General features: G+C 53.6%; 2 protein-coding genes across 2 annotated transcripts; one reads left to right on the forward strand and one right to left on the reverse strand.

Moving 5' to 3' along the window:
- Window positions 1-1239: 1239 nt before the first annotated feature.
- On the reverse strand, window positions 1240-7379 carry LOC128084034 (leucine-rich repeat-containing protein 74B-like). Its single transcript, XM_052689792.1, has 8 exons — window positions 7191-7379; window positions 6172-6304; window positions 5392-5598; window positions 4295-4404; window positions 3451-3566; window positions 2921-2999; window positions 2638-2733; window positions 1240-2251 (listed from the first exon to the last, which is right to left on the reverse strand). Exons 1-8 carry the CDS (start codon window positions 7377-7379, stop codon window positions 2078-2080), a joined length of 1104 nt encoding a protein of 367 aa, XP_052545752.1. The 3' UTR covers window positions 1240-2077.
- Window positions 7378-11715, forward strand: P2RX6 (purinergic receptor P2X 6). Its single transcript, XM_052689791.1, has 12 exons — window positions 7378-7520; window positions 7591-7741; window positions 8024-8095; window positions 8881-8956; window positions 9108-9201; window positions 9391-9471; window positions 9583-9724; window positions 9931-10040; window positions 10195-10288; window positions 10424-10489; window positions 10755-10832; window positions 11297-11715. The coding sequence occupies exons 1-12, from the start codon at window positions 7378-7380 to the stop codon at window positions 11387-11389; spliced, it is 1200 nt and encodes a 399-aa protein (XP_052545751.1). The 3' UTR covers window positions 11390-11715.
- The last annotated feature ends 2541 nt before the right edge of the window (window positions 11716-14256 follow it).

A 14256-nucleotide genomic window follows, 5' to 3' on the forward strand; every position in this document is an offset into this window, starting at 1 on the left:
AGAAACAATGCTCACCTGTAAGAGTGATGGTGGCCGTGGGGACCACGTGGGCTGTGTGTGGGTGGGGAGTGACGTGGCTGCAGGGAATTAAGGATGGAGATGTGATTAGAGGCAGCCTGGGAGGAGCGTGCCCTCTGCAGCACCACTGGGTTGGTTACAATCCTTACCCAGGGCTACAGGATTGGTTGGTTCTTCTGTTCCATCCCACATCCTGCTGAGGTAATGTGCCCTACACAGAACACGTATTAATTGGTTTTAAATTGTCCACCTAATAATGCTCAAAGCCATTTTTTTCTCAGTAGCCACCGCTAGCCAGGGAGCAATCCTACAATGATTTGTTCCTTAAAAGAAACAGCGTTTTTCTGGGGCTTGTGGTATTGGTCTAATCAGCCCGGCTGGATTGCGTGGAGATCAGTCTAATTGCAGTGCTCCAGGGTGAGGTATGTAGGTCAGAGTGGTATAAGAGTTCTGGAAAACTGACACGGCTTTGGAGGTCATGGGGCAGCTCCCACGTGCCGTGGTCCAGGCTCTGCTTGGGGCTGCTGCATGGGTGAGCATCCCCACTGCACTGGGGAGCGGTAGAGCACTGAGTTTTGGGGCCTTTTCCAACTCTGTGGTTCTCAGCCATCTGCCACCCCCCTGCACAGAGGAGCTGCAGGGCTGGCTGCAAGTAATCCGCTCCTTATCCCACGTGAGCCTCCCATCCTCCTGCACACACAGCCTGAGGACGGATGAGGGAAGCGCTGTGCAGTGCAGACCCTCCTTCCCTGGGCCTGAGAAAGGCAGGATGTTGAAAACTGGCACACCCCCAGTTGTATGCATTCCCTCATCCCCAGCACAAGGGAAATGGGGCTGAATATCAAATAGAGGTGAAAGCACTCACAAAAACACTCCTGTGTGCTGCTGGAGCAGCTCAGAGTCGTGCTGCAGGCTGCTCCATCCCCGCCCCAAATGATGCTTAGCAGTAGCTCAACATTTTGTATTCACCAGCATGACTTGCACCAGAGCTGTTTCATGTGGATCTGGATCTGCCCAGAGCATGAAGGCTCACCTTCCAGAAACAACCAGAGCAGATCAGGAGTGCTGCAAGGAGCCAGGCTGCTGGTCTGCAAGGAGGTGTAGAGGAATAAGGCTGCAAGCAAAAGCAAAACAAAAGCTGCCCGATAATGAAAGAGAAATTATCACTAATGCCAACAACCAGTATTTCCAGAGCTTAAAACATGAATGGTTTGGACAGTGTAGGCATAGATGTTATTTATTAGATACAAAACATGTAAAATAATTCATACATCTATACAACAGTTTCTTTTCTGCAAAATGTAATTGCATAGAGCTATTTGCTCCCCAGCAGCACAGAGAGGATGCCCTGGATGCTGCTGGGCGATGGCAGACACATTGCAGGGAGGAGGAAAGGGTTAAAGCCATGTGCTGCTGTCAGTGCTGAATCACTGCTGAGTTCTCGTCCTGTTTCCTGGCATCTTGTAGCATCCATCCAATGTGAAACTCAGAAAAGAAAGAGTTGTGCATCCAGGAAATGACACCAGTTATAACACCTAAAACGGGGTCTTCACCCTGGGGATAATGAGCTCCTCACAAGGCCAAGGAGCTGGGGAAGGAAGCAGCTGAAAATGAGTCACCGCTGCATCTGACAGCCAGTCCAGCAAAGGCAAGCCTGGCTGTTGGCAGGACAGCTGAAGAAAGCAAGCATCTGTGCACAGCACAGCTCTGGACAGACTTTGGATGCTGTGTAAACACACTGCACTCCTGAGCTGTGCAGACTCCGCTGCAGCAGACCATGGCACACAGTGTTCCACCAGCCCTGTGCCCAAAGATGATGATTAAAAAGGAGCCATCATCCATGGGGAAGCTCTTGCGTGTGCTGGAAGAGACTCAGAAGCGGACACAGCAGAAAGCTTGAAGTGAGCAGACGGGAAAACTTCTGAGTGGCAGCAGCAGAGCGACAGCCAACATTCCCACAGCTCCTGCCTTCAGCGCTGCCCTGCGTGTCCCTGTGTCCCTGGCTTGATCAGCAGTACTGGGACATCAGGCAGAAGCAGCAGCCCCAAAGAGACTGACATTAAGGCACGGAGTTGTGGGAATTACCCAACACTTTGGGCTGGGGCCAAACCTCGACCGCCAACAGACTTTTCCCCTGCAGTTTTGTGCTTCCACCACGTCGGAGAAGAAGATTTGGGAGAAGCGTTTGCACAGCTTCACACAGCTCCACCAACTCCTTGCTCACAGGAATGTCCTGGAAGGAGGAATCACTGCAGGTAAACAAAGTGCATGGCAGGATGTCCCCTCCTCGGGGCTGCCCACATTATGGGTACTGTGAGGTTCATCATGCTGCTCCCTGGGCAAGGAGAAGAGCTGAGGTGATGAAGCAGCACAATGGAAGATATGGGTTTTCTCTTTTTAGAAATCAAAGCACTTGGTAATTATTTGGTCCTCAGGGCACTAAGCCACTCTGAAAGTGCCTAAGGGCACCAGTCTGAAAGAAAGCCTCTATTTCTGAAACGATGCTCTTTGGGATGTCTACATGGGATGTCTTGTGCCTGAATCCCTCTGCCAGCACTTTGTTATTCACACACTCAGCTTCTTCCCTCCCTTCCCTCTTCTGTCCGCTGTCACACTTACTGGCAGGTCCAGGATCTCCATGCCAGTGCCAGAATTTGCCTGTAGAGCTTTGAGGATCCCACAGCATCCTTCGTTCTGCGTGGGATTTCTGATCATCTGGAGGCAAGAAGAAAACACCAGGAGGATACACAACAGCTCTTCCCATCCCCAACTTATTTTTCTTTGGCTCTGTGAGAGCTCCAGTTTGCCTCTTCAAGCTGGACACCACTTGGCACAAAACCATCTACTGTAACAGCAAACCATCAGCCACACACTGCAGGCTCCTCGTGGCAAAGCCACTCACCTTAAGGATCTTCAGGGTCTTGTTTTCTTTCAGGCCAACTGCAAGTCGCAGAGCTCCTTCCACCGAGATCCGATTATTGCTGCAAGCAGATGGATGGCATGGGTCACAGCCTGAGCTGCAGGTTCCCCATGCCCACACAGCCAGGCTGATACCAGACATTACTGCATTGCTCTGGCAAAGGATACGCAACCTCCTGTTGCACTCCGTGCTGAAAACCAGTCCAGAGGGAATTCATGGCAGCTCCCTGCTCCCATCTTTGTCTGCTTTTCTTTCTTTTTTTTTTTTCTGGTCGTTTTTCTGGAACCACTTCCATCATATATTAATCATATATTGATGTCCACAAACTTGAGCTCTCAGCTTCTTGGCCGCCTTGCTTCCCTTGCTGCTTTACCACCCTAAGCATGCCTCCCTCCAGGCCATGAACTGAACAAAGCCCACGGCTCCAAATGGAACATCTTCCTCTCATACCTCACTTCTGTAGGTTCTGGAGAACAGGAGAAAACATGCAGCAGGCTGGAAGCCTGACTCACCTTACATTGAGCTCTTCCAGCACGTTGTTGGCTCGCAGAGCATCTCCCAAGGCAGCTGCTCCACTGTTGCCAAAGCCATTGTAGGAAACATCCAGCACCTTGAGGAACACATTTGCCTGTGGTGTGACACAGACATTGAATTTAAAACCTTGTTACTAAATCACAGAATGGCCAGGGTTTAAAGGGACCTCAAGGATCATGAATCTCCAACCCCCTGCCACATGCAGGGCCATCAACCTCCATGTCCAGTGTTAAACCAGGCTGCCCAGGGCCCCATCCAACCTGGCCTTGAACACCTCCAAGGACGGGGCATCCACAACCTCTCTGGGCAGCCTGTTCCAGTACCTCACCACTCTCTGGGTAAAGAACTTCCCCCTGATGTCCGACCTCAATCTCCCCTCCCTCAACTTCAAACCATTTCCCCTCATCCTACACACATCAACCCTTCCAAAGAGTTGATTCCCCTCCCCTCTGTAGGCTCCCTTTAGGTATTGAAAGGCTGAAAGAAGCTTCTTTCTTTGAGCAGAGTAAAAACTGTATATAGAATACAAAGCAACTTCTGTATTGATCTGTGAATCAGAAGTGCAATGAAACAATTCAAAGCATTCATTGGGTCAAGTTTGACTCTAAAAAGGGAAAGAGCTAGAAGTGGAGAAATGAAAACATATGTGCTATGTCAGTACACAGTGAATGATTTGACTGTCTTGGTTCCAAGGTCTGTGTGATCCCAGATCATCGACGGCTGGTGGACAAACATCACATGATGACGTTGATGCTCATACAAACAGACAAAGCTTCGTGTGAGATTTCAGCGTTTAAGACAGGAGTGAAAAACATTTCCTACCCCCACGCCTTTGGCCAAAGCAACTGCTCCCTCACTGTGGAAATGGTTCCAGCTGATTTTCAGCTCCTTTAATCCGATGTTTTCTGCTATTGCCGCTCCAAGAACTTCACCTTAAGAAAAAGACATGGTGCCAAACAGCTTAAGAGTTAAAACAGTTGCTTTGCAGAGCAGGGAGCTCGGGTTAGTGTAGGCATTTCTCTGCAATTGTCTGTGTTCCATCTGGGCAAGCAATTAGAACCAGAAAATATTATTCTTTTATACCTTATTTAGCACAGACACAAAGCAGAAGCTGCCAGACAATAGAAGTGCGTTTGTTCTCTGACTGCAGGCTGCAAACTCAGCCTGTAGAAGAGAAAATCCAATCAGCACATAATAGAGCCACAGTCAGTGGCTCAAGCCTGAAGAGCTGATGGCACAGCCTCCTTCTCCAGCCCCACGCGACTCGGAAAGCTGACACCCAGCAGCAGGTAGCATCCCACAGGCTCTCTCATTCTTCCACAGCTCTGGCCTCCAGCCAACTGCAGCTTGCTGGTAGCAGAGAAGCCGGCCCTGCTCTCGAGCCACCCCTACAGCTCTGAAATCCAAAGAGACTTTCCCAGCAAATGCTCTGTGAATGTCTGATGGGGCAGGAAAGAAATGAGATCCATGATGAGCATGGGGAAAAAACAAAAACAAACAAAGAAAAAGCCATGGCCAAGACCAGAAGACAGGAGAGATACTTGACTGTGAAGGCAGCAGGAGGTCAGAAGCACAGGGGTGGAGAGAAAAGGCATTGAAGCCTGCATACGTAATAATGGGAAAGGAGAGGAGAAGGAGAGGAGAAGGAGAGGAGAAGGAGAGGAGAAGGAGAGGAGAAGGAGAGGAGAAGGAGAGGAGAAGGAGAGGAGAAGGAGAGGAAGTTGCTTATCCATCTCTTGTGAAGCAAACTGAAGTAAATGAGCGTAAAAGATGAAGAGTTAAGGACTGGCACTGACATCACAAGGAATGTTCTGCAGAAGTGCTCCCCAATGGCCTGAGGGAAGCAAGCAGCTCATCAAGCTGCACTGAGAACTCCTGCAGCACTGCTCTCTATGCAAGGTATGCAGACAGCACTTTACCTGCTTTCTCACCAAACTTGTTATAACTCAGATCCAGAACTCCCACTTTGCTGTTTGCTGTGATGGCATCTGCTAAATACTTGGCTGCGTGGTCATCAAACTCATTTCCAGAGAGCTGGAGGACCACAACTGTAGTATTTTCTAGAAGCATAGCAGAAATGGCCTTAGCTCCTTCAATGCCCATTTTGTTGTCAGATAAATCGACAGCTGGGGAAGGAAAAAGCATTATCAGATCATCAGATGATATCATGACAGATGCCAAGGAGGTGCCTCCACGCTGTAATGAGAGAAGCACTGCCAGACTCAGAATGTAAGAAGTCTAAACTGTTCTAACACTGTATTTTAACATAGAAAACAGAAGCCTGAATTCCTCTGCCCACCTGTGTAGAATGAATTTCTCCAGCACGGAATTGATAGAACCCTAAACACCTACTACAGAATTCAACCACTAGAAAAGGAAAATAAGATCCCATTTTTTTGGGGTGTTTCACAGCACCAAACTTGACTCTTCCATCTGTGGTTGCCCTGACAAAGCAGATTAGGGCAGCCTCAGCTGAAAGCTGTGTTCTATTCTCAGCTGTCTACGCTGACCTCGTTCTTGGTGAATAACATACATCCTCCAGGGCTGCAACCAGTTTGGCTTACACAAAGTTCTGGCCTCTGGAGAGGCCTCAGAGCTGCTGTAAGAGGGGGATTGGTTAAAACCACAAAGAAAACAGCACAATTTCTTCTTCTACAGCAAAGCTGCCACCACAGAATTGCAGGAAGGATGACACAAACCTGAAATGGAGTGGTTTTCTTTCAGCATTTCTGCAATGGCAGCTGCTCCTTCTCCCAGCAGCCAATTGTCACCCAGGTCTAACGAGACGACAGAGGTGTTGGTCATCAAGGAAAGAGCCAATGCCTTGGCACCCTGCAACAAAAAAGGCCCTGGTGTAACCTGCCCCATCCCTGGAGGTGCTCAGGGAAGGGCTGGGTGGGGTTTGGGCAGCCTGATGCGGCAGGAGGTGTCCCTGCACGTGGCAGGGTCTGGGTGGGCTTTAAGGTCCCTTCTAACCTAAGCCATTCTGTGTGACTCTGCTCCCCAAAGGCAGGCACCAGTTGTTGGTGCCCAACCTGGATGTCTCTGAAGGCCAAGCAGGAGGAGGTGGGTCCTCGACACCTCCCTGTCACAAAAATGGGCTCTCTGACTCCTGGAGAGGAGAACCAGCAGCCCCGGAAAGGGAGGGCTGATAATGTTGGGGTTCTGGTGTGCAATCAGGGGTGGGGGAGACAACGGGGAGTATAACAGGGATGGGAGAGCAAGAGAGAGGAATAAGGGGGCTGGGGGGGGGGGGGGTAATGGGGAAGGATAGAGGATAATAGGAAGGGTAATGGAGAGGGAATAAGGAAGAGAGGGTAATGGAGGGGGAGGGAAGAACCATGGGGGTGGGGTAGGGAAGTGGAGGGGATAGAAGGGATGGTGGGAGCATAACAGGGATGGGGAGGTAATGCAGTATGGTAAGGGCTAAAGAGCAGGGAATAATGAGGGGAGGAATAAGGGGGATGGAGGGGGATATAAAGGGTGGTGGGAAATAACAGGGATGGGGGAGGAGATAACTAATGGAGGGTTAGCAAGGGGGAGGAATAATGGGGATGGGGGAGATGGTGGGAGGATGAATAATGGGATGATAAGGATGGGATGGCGGGGGGACGATGAGGGGCATACTGGGGATGGCGAGAGGGTAAAGAGAAGGAGGATAATGCGAGGGGGTAATAGCAGGGATGGGGAATGATGAGGACAGGAGAGCTGCCCTCACCCGAGAGCCCACCCCGCGGTGCCGCAGGAGGAGCGCAGGGCCGGGCGGATCGGGCAGCAGACAGGAGGCCGGGCAGACGCCGCAGGCCCGGCACGCCGCCAGGTACGAGCTGTGCTCCCGATGCGAGGGAGAAGGGCGGAACGCGGAGCTCCGATCCTCCGCCATCTCTGGACCCCGCGCCGTTGCCATGGCGACGTCGGGCGGCGGAGGCGCAGCGCTGTGCGGGGAGCTGCTGGATTACAAGACCGAGAAGTTCGCGTTGACGAGGAACCGGCGCGTGGGGCTGCTGCACCGCCTGCTGCAGCTCGCCGTGCTGGGCTACGTGCTGGGGTAGGACCGAGCCGCAGCGCTGCTTTATCCTGCGGCTCCGAGCCGGGCTCATCGCTCCGCCCGTCTGCAGGTGGGTGTTCGTAGTGCGGAGGGGTTACCAGGACACCGATGCCGCTCCCCACGTCTCGGTCGTCACTAAGCTGAAGGGAGTGTCCGTCAGCCGGGCGGAGGACGCGAGGAGACGGCTCTGGGATGCGGCGGATTTCTCGAGGCCCCCGCAGGTAGGGAAGCGGGATTCGAACTCGGGCCCGTCCCTCGCCGGGATTCGAACTCGGGCCCGTCCCTCGCCGGGATTCGAACTCGGGTCCGTCCCTCGCCGGGATTCGAACTCGGGTCCGTCCCTCGCCGGGATTCGAACCCGGGTCACAACCGCGGCATCTCTGCGAGCCCCGGCTGCAACCCCTCCGTAAAGCTTCCCGGCTCTGCTGCCCGAAGAAGAGGTTGGAAGCTCTAAAGCGTGTTCTGCAGCAGCGCAGTGCTGACGGTGTCTTCTTGCCTCACAGGGAGAAAACGTGCTTTTTCTAGTGACAAACTTCATTGTGACAGACAAGCAGGTTCAGGGCACTTGTCCCGAGGTGAGCAGCCTTGTTGGGGGGCTGTATGGGAGGAGTTGGGCACAGTGGTTTCCCAGTGGTGTGTGGCATGGCACAGCTTCCCAGGGCTGTGGGCGCAACCTTGAGCTGCCTGAGCTCAGGGAGCATTGGGATGTTGCTCATGAAGGGGGGTGAGATGGGCATTAGATCTTAAAGAACATGTTTGCTCCTATCTATGCCACTGGTGCTTTGCTCTCCAAGAAGGCTGGCTTTGCTTCCTGGCTGCAGTGCATGGCTGTGCAGCTGTTGAAGAATCAGCAGTGGTTTCTGATAAAGAGTGAAGTCATTCTCTGCCCAGGTACGTTTATTTTCTGTGCTCCCCAATAAACCCTTCAGCCCTGACGTTTCAAGGGTTTCTGCACAGCAGATCTCATCTCTCACCATGCGCCTGTAGCACGTGCAACCTGGTTCTGTTTGTGCCCCTGGAGAACACCGTCACCAATAGATTTTCAAGGCTGACTTACTAGAAGGTGATAGGAAGGGTGTGTTGAAGGAATCTTGGCCAGATTTAGGTTTTCTAAAGCACTGATGTGGACTTCAGTAGCTGAATTCCCAAGCTTTGCACCTCTTCACATACAACAAGTGGGTGAGCTTTAAGGTCCCTTCCAACCCAACCATGAAGCTGTCCTGGGGAACCCCTTATCCCAGCTCTGGGGGGACTGTGCTGCTGGTTTGGAAGCATTTGGGACGTGCATGGAGATGTGAGTGAATGGCTGTGAGCCTTAAGGGCGCCACAGCAGTGACCCCTTCTCTCCTGTCTCTTTCAGAGCCCCTCTGTGCTGGATGGGATCTGCATGGAAGATGTGGACTGTCCTTTTGGAAATCCAGTGGTTCATGGCAATGGTACTGTGTTTTTTGCTTAAAAAATAGACTAAAATCATTCAATTCCAGCTCTATAGCAATGCCTCATTGCCTACTTTCAGTGCCCTTTGGCAATAAGTCCTGGAGACTGCCTTAAAATGGCAGGGTGCCATTCGCGTTGTCTCCTTTCTAGGGATTAAGACTGGGAAATGTGTGATGTTCAACAGCACCCATTCCACCTGTGAGATCTTTGGCTGGTGCCCCGTGGAGAATGACACCCTGCCCAGGTACAGCGCAGGGATGGGGACGGTCCCCCCAGGTGTTCTGGCACTGAGGGATGTGGTTAGTGGGCAGCGGTGGTGGTAGGCAGGCGTAAGATGACCTTAGAGGTCTTTCCCAACCTTAATGGTTCCGTGATTCTTGGTCCTTTGTCACTGCCAATGTCGCCCAAATCGCGGGGCTTTGTTGTTTTGCAGGAAACCTCTTCTGGCTGAGGCAGAGAATTTCACTCTTTTTATAAAAAATACTGTCAACTTCACCAAATTTAACTTCTCCAAGTAAGTATGACACCCTCCAGCCCACAGTGTGTGCTGCCCGGCCCAGCCTCTACACTCAGCTCATCCCAAGGGCTGCGTACCACCCCTCTGTCTCTCCTTCTCCTGTTTCAGGGGCAACACGCTGCAGACCAACGATCCCACCTATTTCAAGACCTGCATCTACGATCCCTTTTTCAGCCCTTCCTGCCCTGTGTTCCGTGTCCGTGACATGGTGGAAGCAGCTGGGGAGACCTTTGGGTCCCTCGCACTGCTGGTATTTGCTTCTTTTTCTTTTCAAGCATGAAAGATGACTTCTAATTCCCCAAAGGAGGCCAGGCTGGATGGGCCCTGAGCAGCCTGATCTGCTGGGAGGCAACCGACCCAGGGCAGAGGTTGGGGCCGGGGGGCATTAAGGTCCCTTTGAACCCAACCGTGCTGTGATGCTCTGACATCTCTGTAACGTGTGTTGGTGTGCCGCAGGGAGGAAGCATCAGCGTGCGCATTGAGTGGGACTGCGACCTGGACCAGCCTGCTGCCCACTGCCAGCCACGCTATTCCTTCATCCTGCTGGACAGGAGGTACAACTTCAGGTGAGGGCGCTGGGGTGGGCACACTGCTGGCACTTGGAATCTCCCTTTCCCTGAAAGGAGCAGCAGGGCAGATGGGACCCGCAAAGCCAGCCATGCCTGTGCTGAGCCCGACTGAGTGCAGGGATGTGTGGCTGAGCCCTGTGTGCCTCTGCAGAACGGCCTCCTACTACTGGGACTTGCAGAGGCAGCACTACCGCAGCCTGCTGAAGCTCTATGGCATCCGCTTTGACATCTCTGTGCACGGCCAGGTAGCGTGTCCCCGAACCCTCCTTCCTTGTCGCTGCCTGCAGCGCTCCTCCTGCAGCCCCACAGCTCCCCTGTGGGCTCCTCACAGCCCTCTCTCTGCTCTCTGCCTTCTCTCCTCCACCCCTTGTTTTCCTCAGGCTGGGAAATTCGGCATAATTCCCGCTGCTGTCAGCTTCGGCACCGGCATCGCGTTCTTTGGAACCGTGAGTACAGAAGATGCTCTTTTCCTCAGATCCATGGGCTATGATCCGCTGCCCATCTGCAGCTTCCTAGCTTCAGGAAGCGTGATGTGCAGCCCAGTGTAGCATGCCTGGCACTTGCTGCCATTGACCTGGTAATGGGGTCCCCCACCAGCCCCCATTTCCCCCACGCGTCCCTATCCCTTGCATGGCTATGACTGTGGCTCTCCCCTCTGCCAGCCCTGACCCACAGCATTCCCCACCTCTGCTCCATTTGTCCCCTCTCTAGGCCACCATGGTCTGTGACCTGGTTCTGCTCTACCTGGATGCGAAGGCTGACCTCTATTGGAAAGAGAAATTTGAGGAGGTGAGGAGGGGCTGTGGGACCACCTGGGAGAGCTGAGGTTTTGTGAGCTGATTTCATTGCTTTTTGCCCTTTGATTGTAACTCAGTTCAGCAGATCTGGAAGCTGTGTCAATGTTGATGCTGTAGATTTTCTTGCTGTGCGTGATGCCTGCTTGGCACTGCCCAGGTGGATGGGGAACCCTTCCAGAACCCTCTCATTCCCCATCAGAGCAGGTCTGCTGCCTGCCCTCACTCAGGGTATCTTCAGCTTTCTCAGACAGAAAGTTGGCAGCTTTCAAGGCTTTCTGGTTCCCTGGGGAAGTGTCCCAGGGCTCCACCATCCTACTGGGGGAAAAGCATTTGGCCTTATTCCAACCTGAATTGCAAGTCAACCTTAAGGAATGGAACTGTCAGCATGGGAACGGGCAGAGCAGGGCAGGATCTGGGCATCCCCTGGACTGTAGCAAATGTCTGTTCATTTTGCAGGCAAAACCTCCCAAAGGTAAGAAAGAAGCAGCAGCTGAGGCGGAGAGGGCTGGCCAGGACCTGGGAGATGCTCAGCAATGCACACTGGAGTGACCTGCAGGTAGATGTGATGGGGCACAGCTTTGACCCTGCAGGAGGTGGCCCAATTCTGGCCGAGCACTGGGGCTGGGTGCTGCACTTCTGAAGGAGTGCCAGCATCAGCAGAAGTCCTTGGTACATAGAGAGTATATGGAGAGTCCTCCTGACACAACATGCAGCTCCAGGGCCTTGCTGCAGAGCTGCTGCTGGAGCTGGGGCTCACTGGGATGGGGTCAGTCCGTGCTCAGCACAACAGGCTTAAAGCACTTTGCGCTTCTTCCCTTCCCACTTGGCCCTGTGAAAAGCAGGGATGCACTGAAATAAAGCTGTTCAGAAAGTGGGAGGTGCTCAGGCCATGCTCTTTCCCTTGGAGCTCTGCATCCTTTGCACCGTCGTACAAAGTGCACCTGCATCCTGCAAGCACTGAGCTGCACAGCCCAACTCTGCCCTCCTGGGGATCAAGATGGATGTGTACCCCTTTATTGGTGCAGAGCTCAGGGAAAACCCCACGAGCCCCAGAGCTGCCTGGCTCAGAAAAGAGTGCTCAGAAGCACGTTGGGAGCTGGTGCTGTTTAATGTTGTTGGGCTCAGTGGGGAGGATCGTGTCCCACAGCATCACCCTGCCTGCCCACCTTGAACTGCCGCAGGTAGAACTGAGCTGCCAGCTGCCTGCTCATTGACCGCAGTGCCAGGAAGGCAGCCACCACCTCACAGATGAGGAAGGCCAGGAGAAGGCTGTGCACGGCCAGCTCCAGCGGCAGGCGGATGGTGAGGTGGTCCGTGAGCAGGAACAGCAGGAGGGGCAGCTGGATCAGGATGGAGAGAAGAAGGAAGCCAGCAAGCTCAGGCACCTGGATGGGCAGAGGCTGGTGAGGATGTATGGGAAACCTTGGTATGTGGGGGGCACCTCTGCAGGGGCTGAACCTCCTGGAGCATCCTGAATTGGATGTCAGGGGGAAGTTCTTTACAGAGAGAGTGGAGAGGTGCTGGAACAGCTGCCCAGAGAGGTCATGGATGCCCCATCCCTGGAGATGTTCAAGGCCAGGTTGGATGGGGCCCTGGAAGCCCGGTCTGCTATTAAATGGGGAGGTTGGTGGCCCTGCCTGTGGCAGGGGGGTTGGAGATTCATATCCTTGAGGTCCCTTTAAACCCTGGTCATTCTGTGATTCCATGTGATTCGGTGAATTGGCACTCAAGGAGGAAGGGAAGTGAAGGGCTCTCAGACCCTGGGCGGAGGGGACATCCAGCATGGAGCAGGGGGCCAGCCCTTACCTTCTCCTGCAGGTTCCCAATGTAGCCCAGGTAGAGCCGGGCTCCTTCGGCCATTGTGAGGATGAGGAAGGCAGCGAGCAGGAGGAGCTGGTAGTAGCGGGGCAGCAGGTTGTACTGCAACAGGGCACAGCCTGGTCCCTGCCAGCCCCATGCTGGTCCCCAGCCCTACTCCCTCTGCCCTCCCAGTGTAGCCTTCCTTCCCTGTTGGAAAGCTAAGGGTACCTTCAGCTGTAGCATCGTGCCCTCAGCCAGGCACCAGCAGGGGAAGTAGCAGACGTTGAAGTAGAGCATCACCTGGAGGGGCAGGCTGGCCAGCACCTCGTGCACTGGGCAGAGAAAAGCAGGGCTGGGGAGGACCCCCGGTACCGCCATCATCCCTCCCCTGCATCCCAGCCCAGTGCAACAGCACTGATGTCTGCTGTCAGCCATTGCTGAGGGTCAGGGGACCCACGGCTGCAGGAGTCAAACTGCCCGGGGTACCTGGATGGTAGAGGTGAGCAGTGCTGCTGTCCCTTGTCTTGTTGGTGGTGAACAGGGCGCCGCTGAAGGCCGTCAGCCCCCAGCGCAGGTTGGGGGGCAGCGGTGTGTGTGCAGCCATGGCTGCCAGCAAAGCTGGGATTAGCAGGAGGGGAATTAAGGCAGCTACTGCTCAGGGTAATGCGTGGGGCCAGGCAGCCATTGGCTCTCATGTTACACAGCTGCTGGGGAAGGGCCTTTATTGCCACAGTGAGAGCTCCCAGACACTGAGCCCAAGGGTACAGAGCATTTCCAGCAGTGGGGCAGCAGCATGTGGTGGCCGTCTGTCTGTCACCACCATCCCCTCCACGCAGCACTCTGCCCCATTGCACCCTCTCCCCGCTGCATTGTATCAGCATCGTTATTGCTTAAAATTCCCTGACGGATGTGGATGTGCCCCATTGCAGAAGGGACACCGCAGCAGAAGTGCTCCACCATCTCCCTGCTGGCATTGAGGTGACGTTGCCAAAAAATGAGTCCTCAAGTCCCCAGGCCCATGGAGCTTTTTGCCCCCCTTGGAGGAGGTGGTCTCCATCGTGGATGTGTGGGTCCTCACACAGGTGTGGGCCCCCAATGGTTCTCCTTGTGCTCTTCAGCCTTCACCCCATCCCAGCAGGTGCCTTGGGCAGCAGCTGCTGCCAGTGCCTGGTCTGGCTGCTGCGCTGCTATTGAGGCCATTTTAAAGCAGTTCTTAAGGGCCAGACCCTGGTAAGGGACATGAGAAACCAAATAAAAAGGATTTTTCTACTTGCTAAAGCCAAAGCTAAGCTGTGGAGTACACCACACAGGCTGCTGGGAAGAAGGAGGAGTGCTAGGAGGTCCCACCAAGGACTCTCTTTTGGGGAAAAACCCTATGCTACGTGGATACCCCAGGCAATGTTATAAGGTATGGAATAAATAGAGCATGCTCTGAGTGTTGGTCTGTCACTAGGTTAGGATAGTGCACTAAGGAAGGCTGATAAACCAGTAGAAAAGCCCATGAGGTCCTGCTGGTCTATTTGGCCATCCGTGGACAGGACATGCTTTTCCTGGAAAGCAAAACACACTGCACATCTGTGTGGGAGCACTTCAGAGGATGGTGCCTCTGGGTGAGC

This window comes from Tympanuchus pallidicinctus, unplaced genomic scaffold, assembly GCF_026119805.1.
Source record: "Tympanuchus pallidicinctus isolate F22 unplaced genomic scaffold, pur_lepc_1.0 scaffold25, whole genome shotgun sequence".
Taxonomy (NCBI): Eukaryota; Metazoa; Chordata; class Aves; order Galliformes; family Phasianidae; genus Tympanuchus; species Tympanuchus pallidicinctus.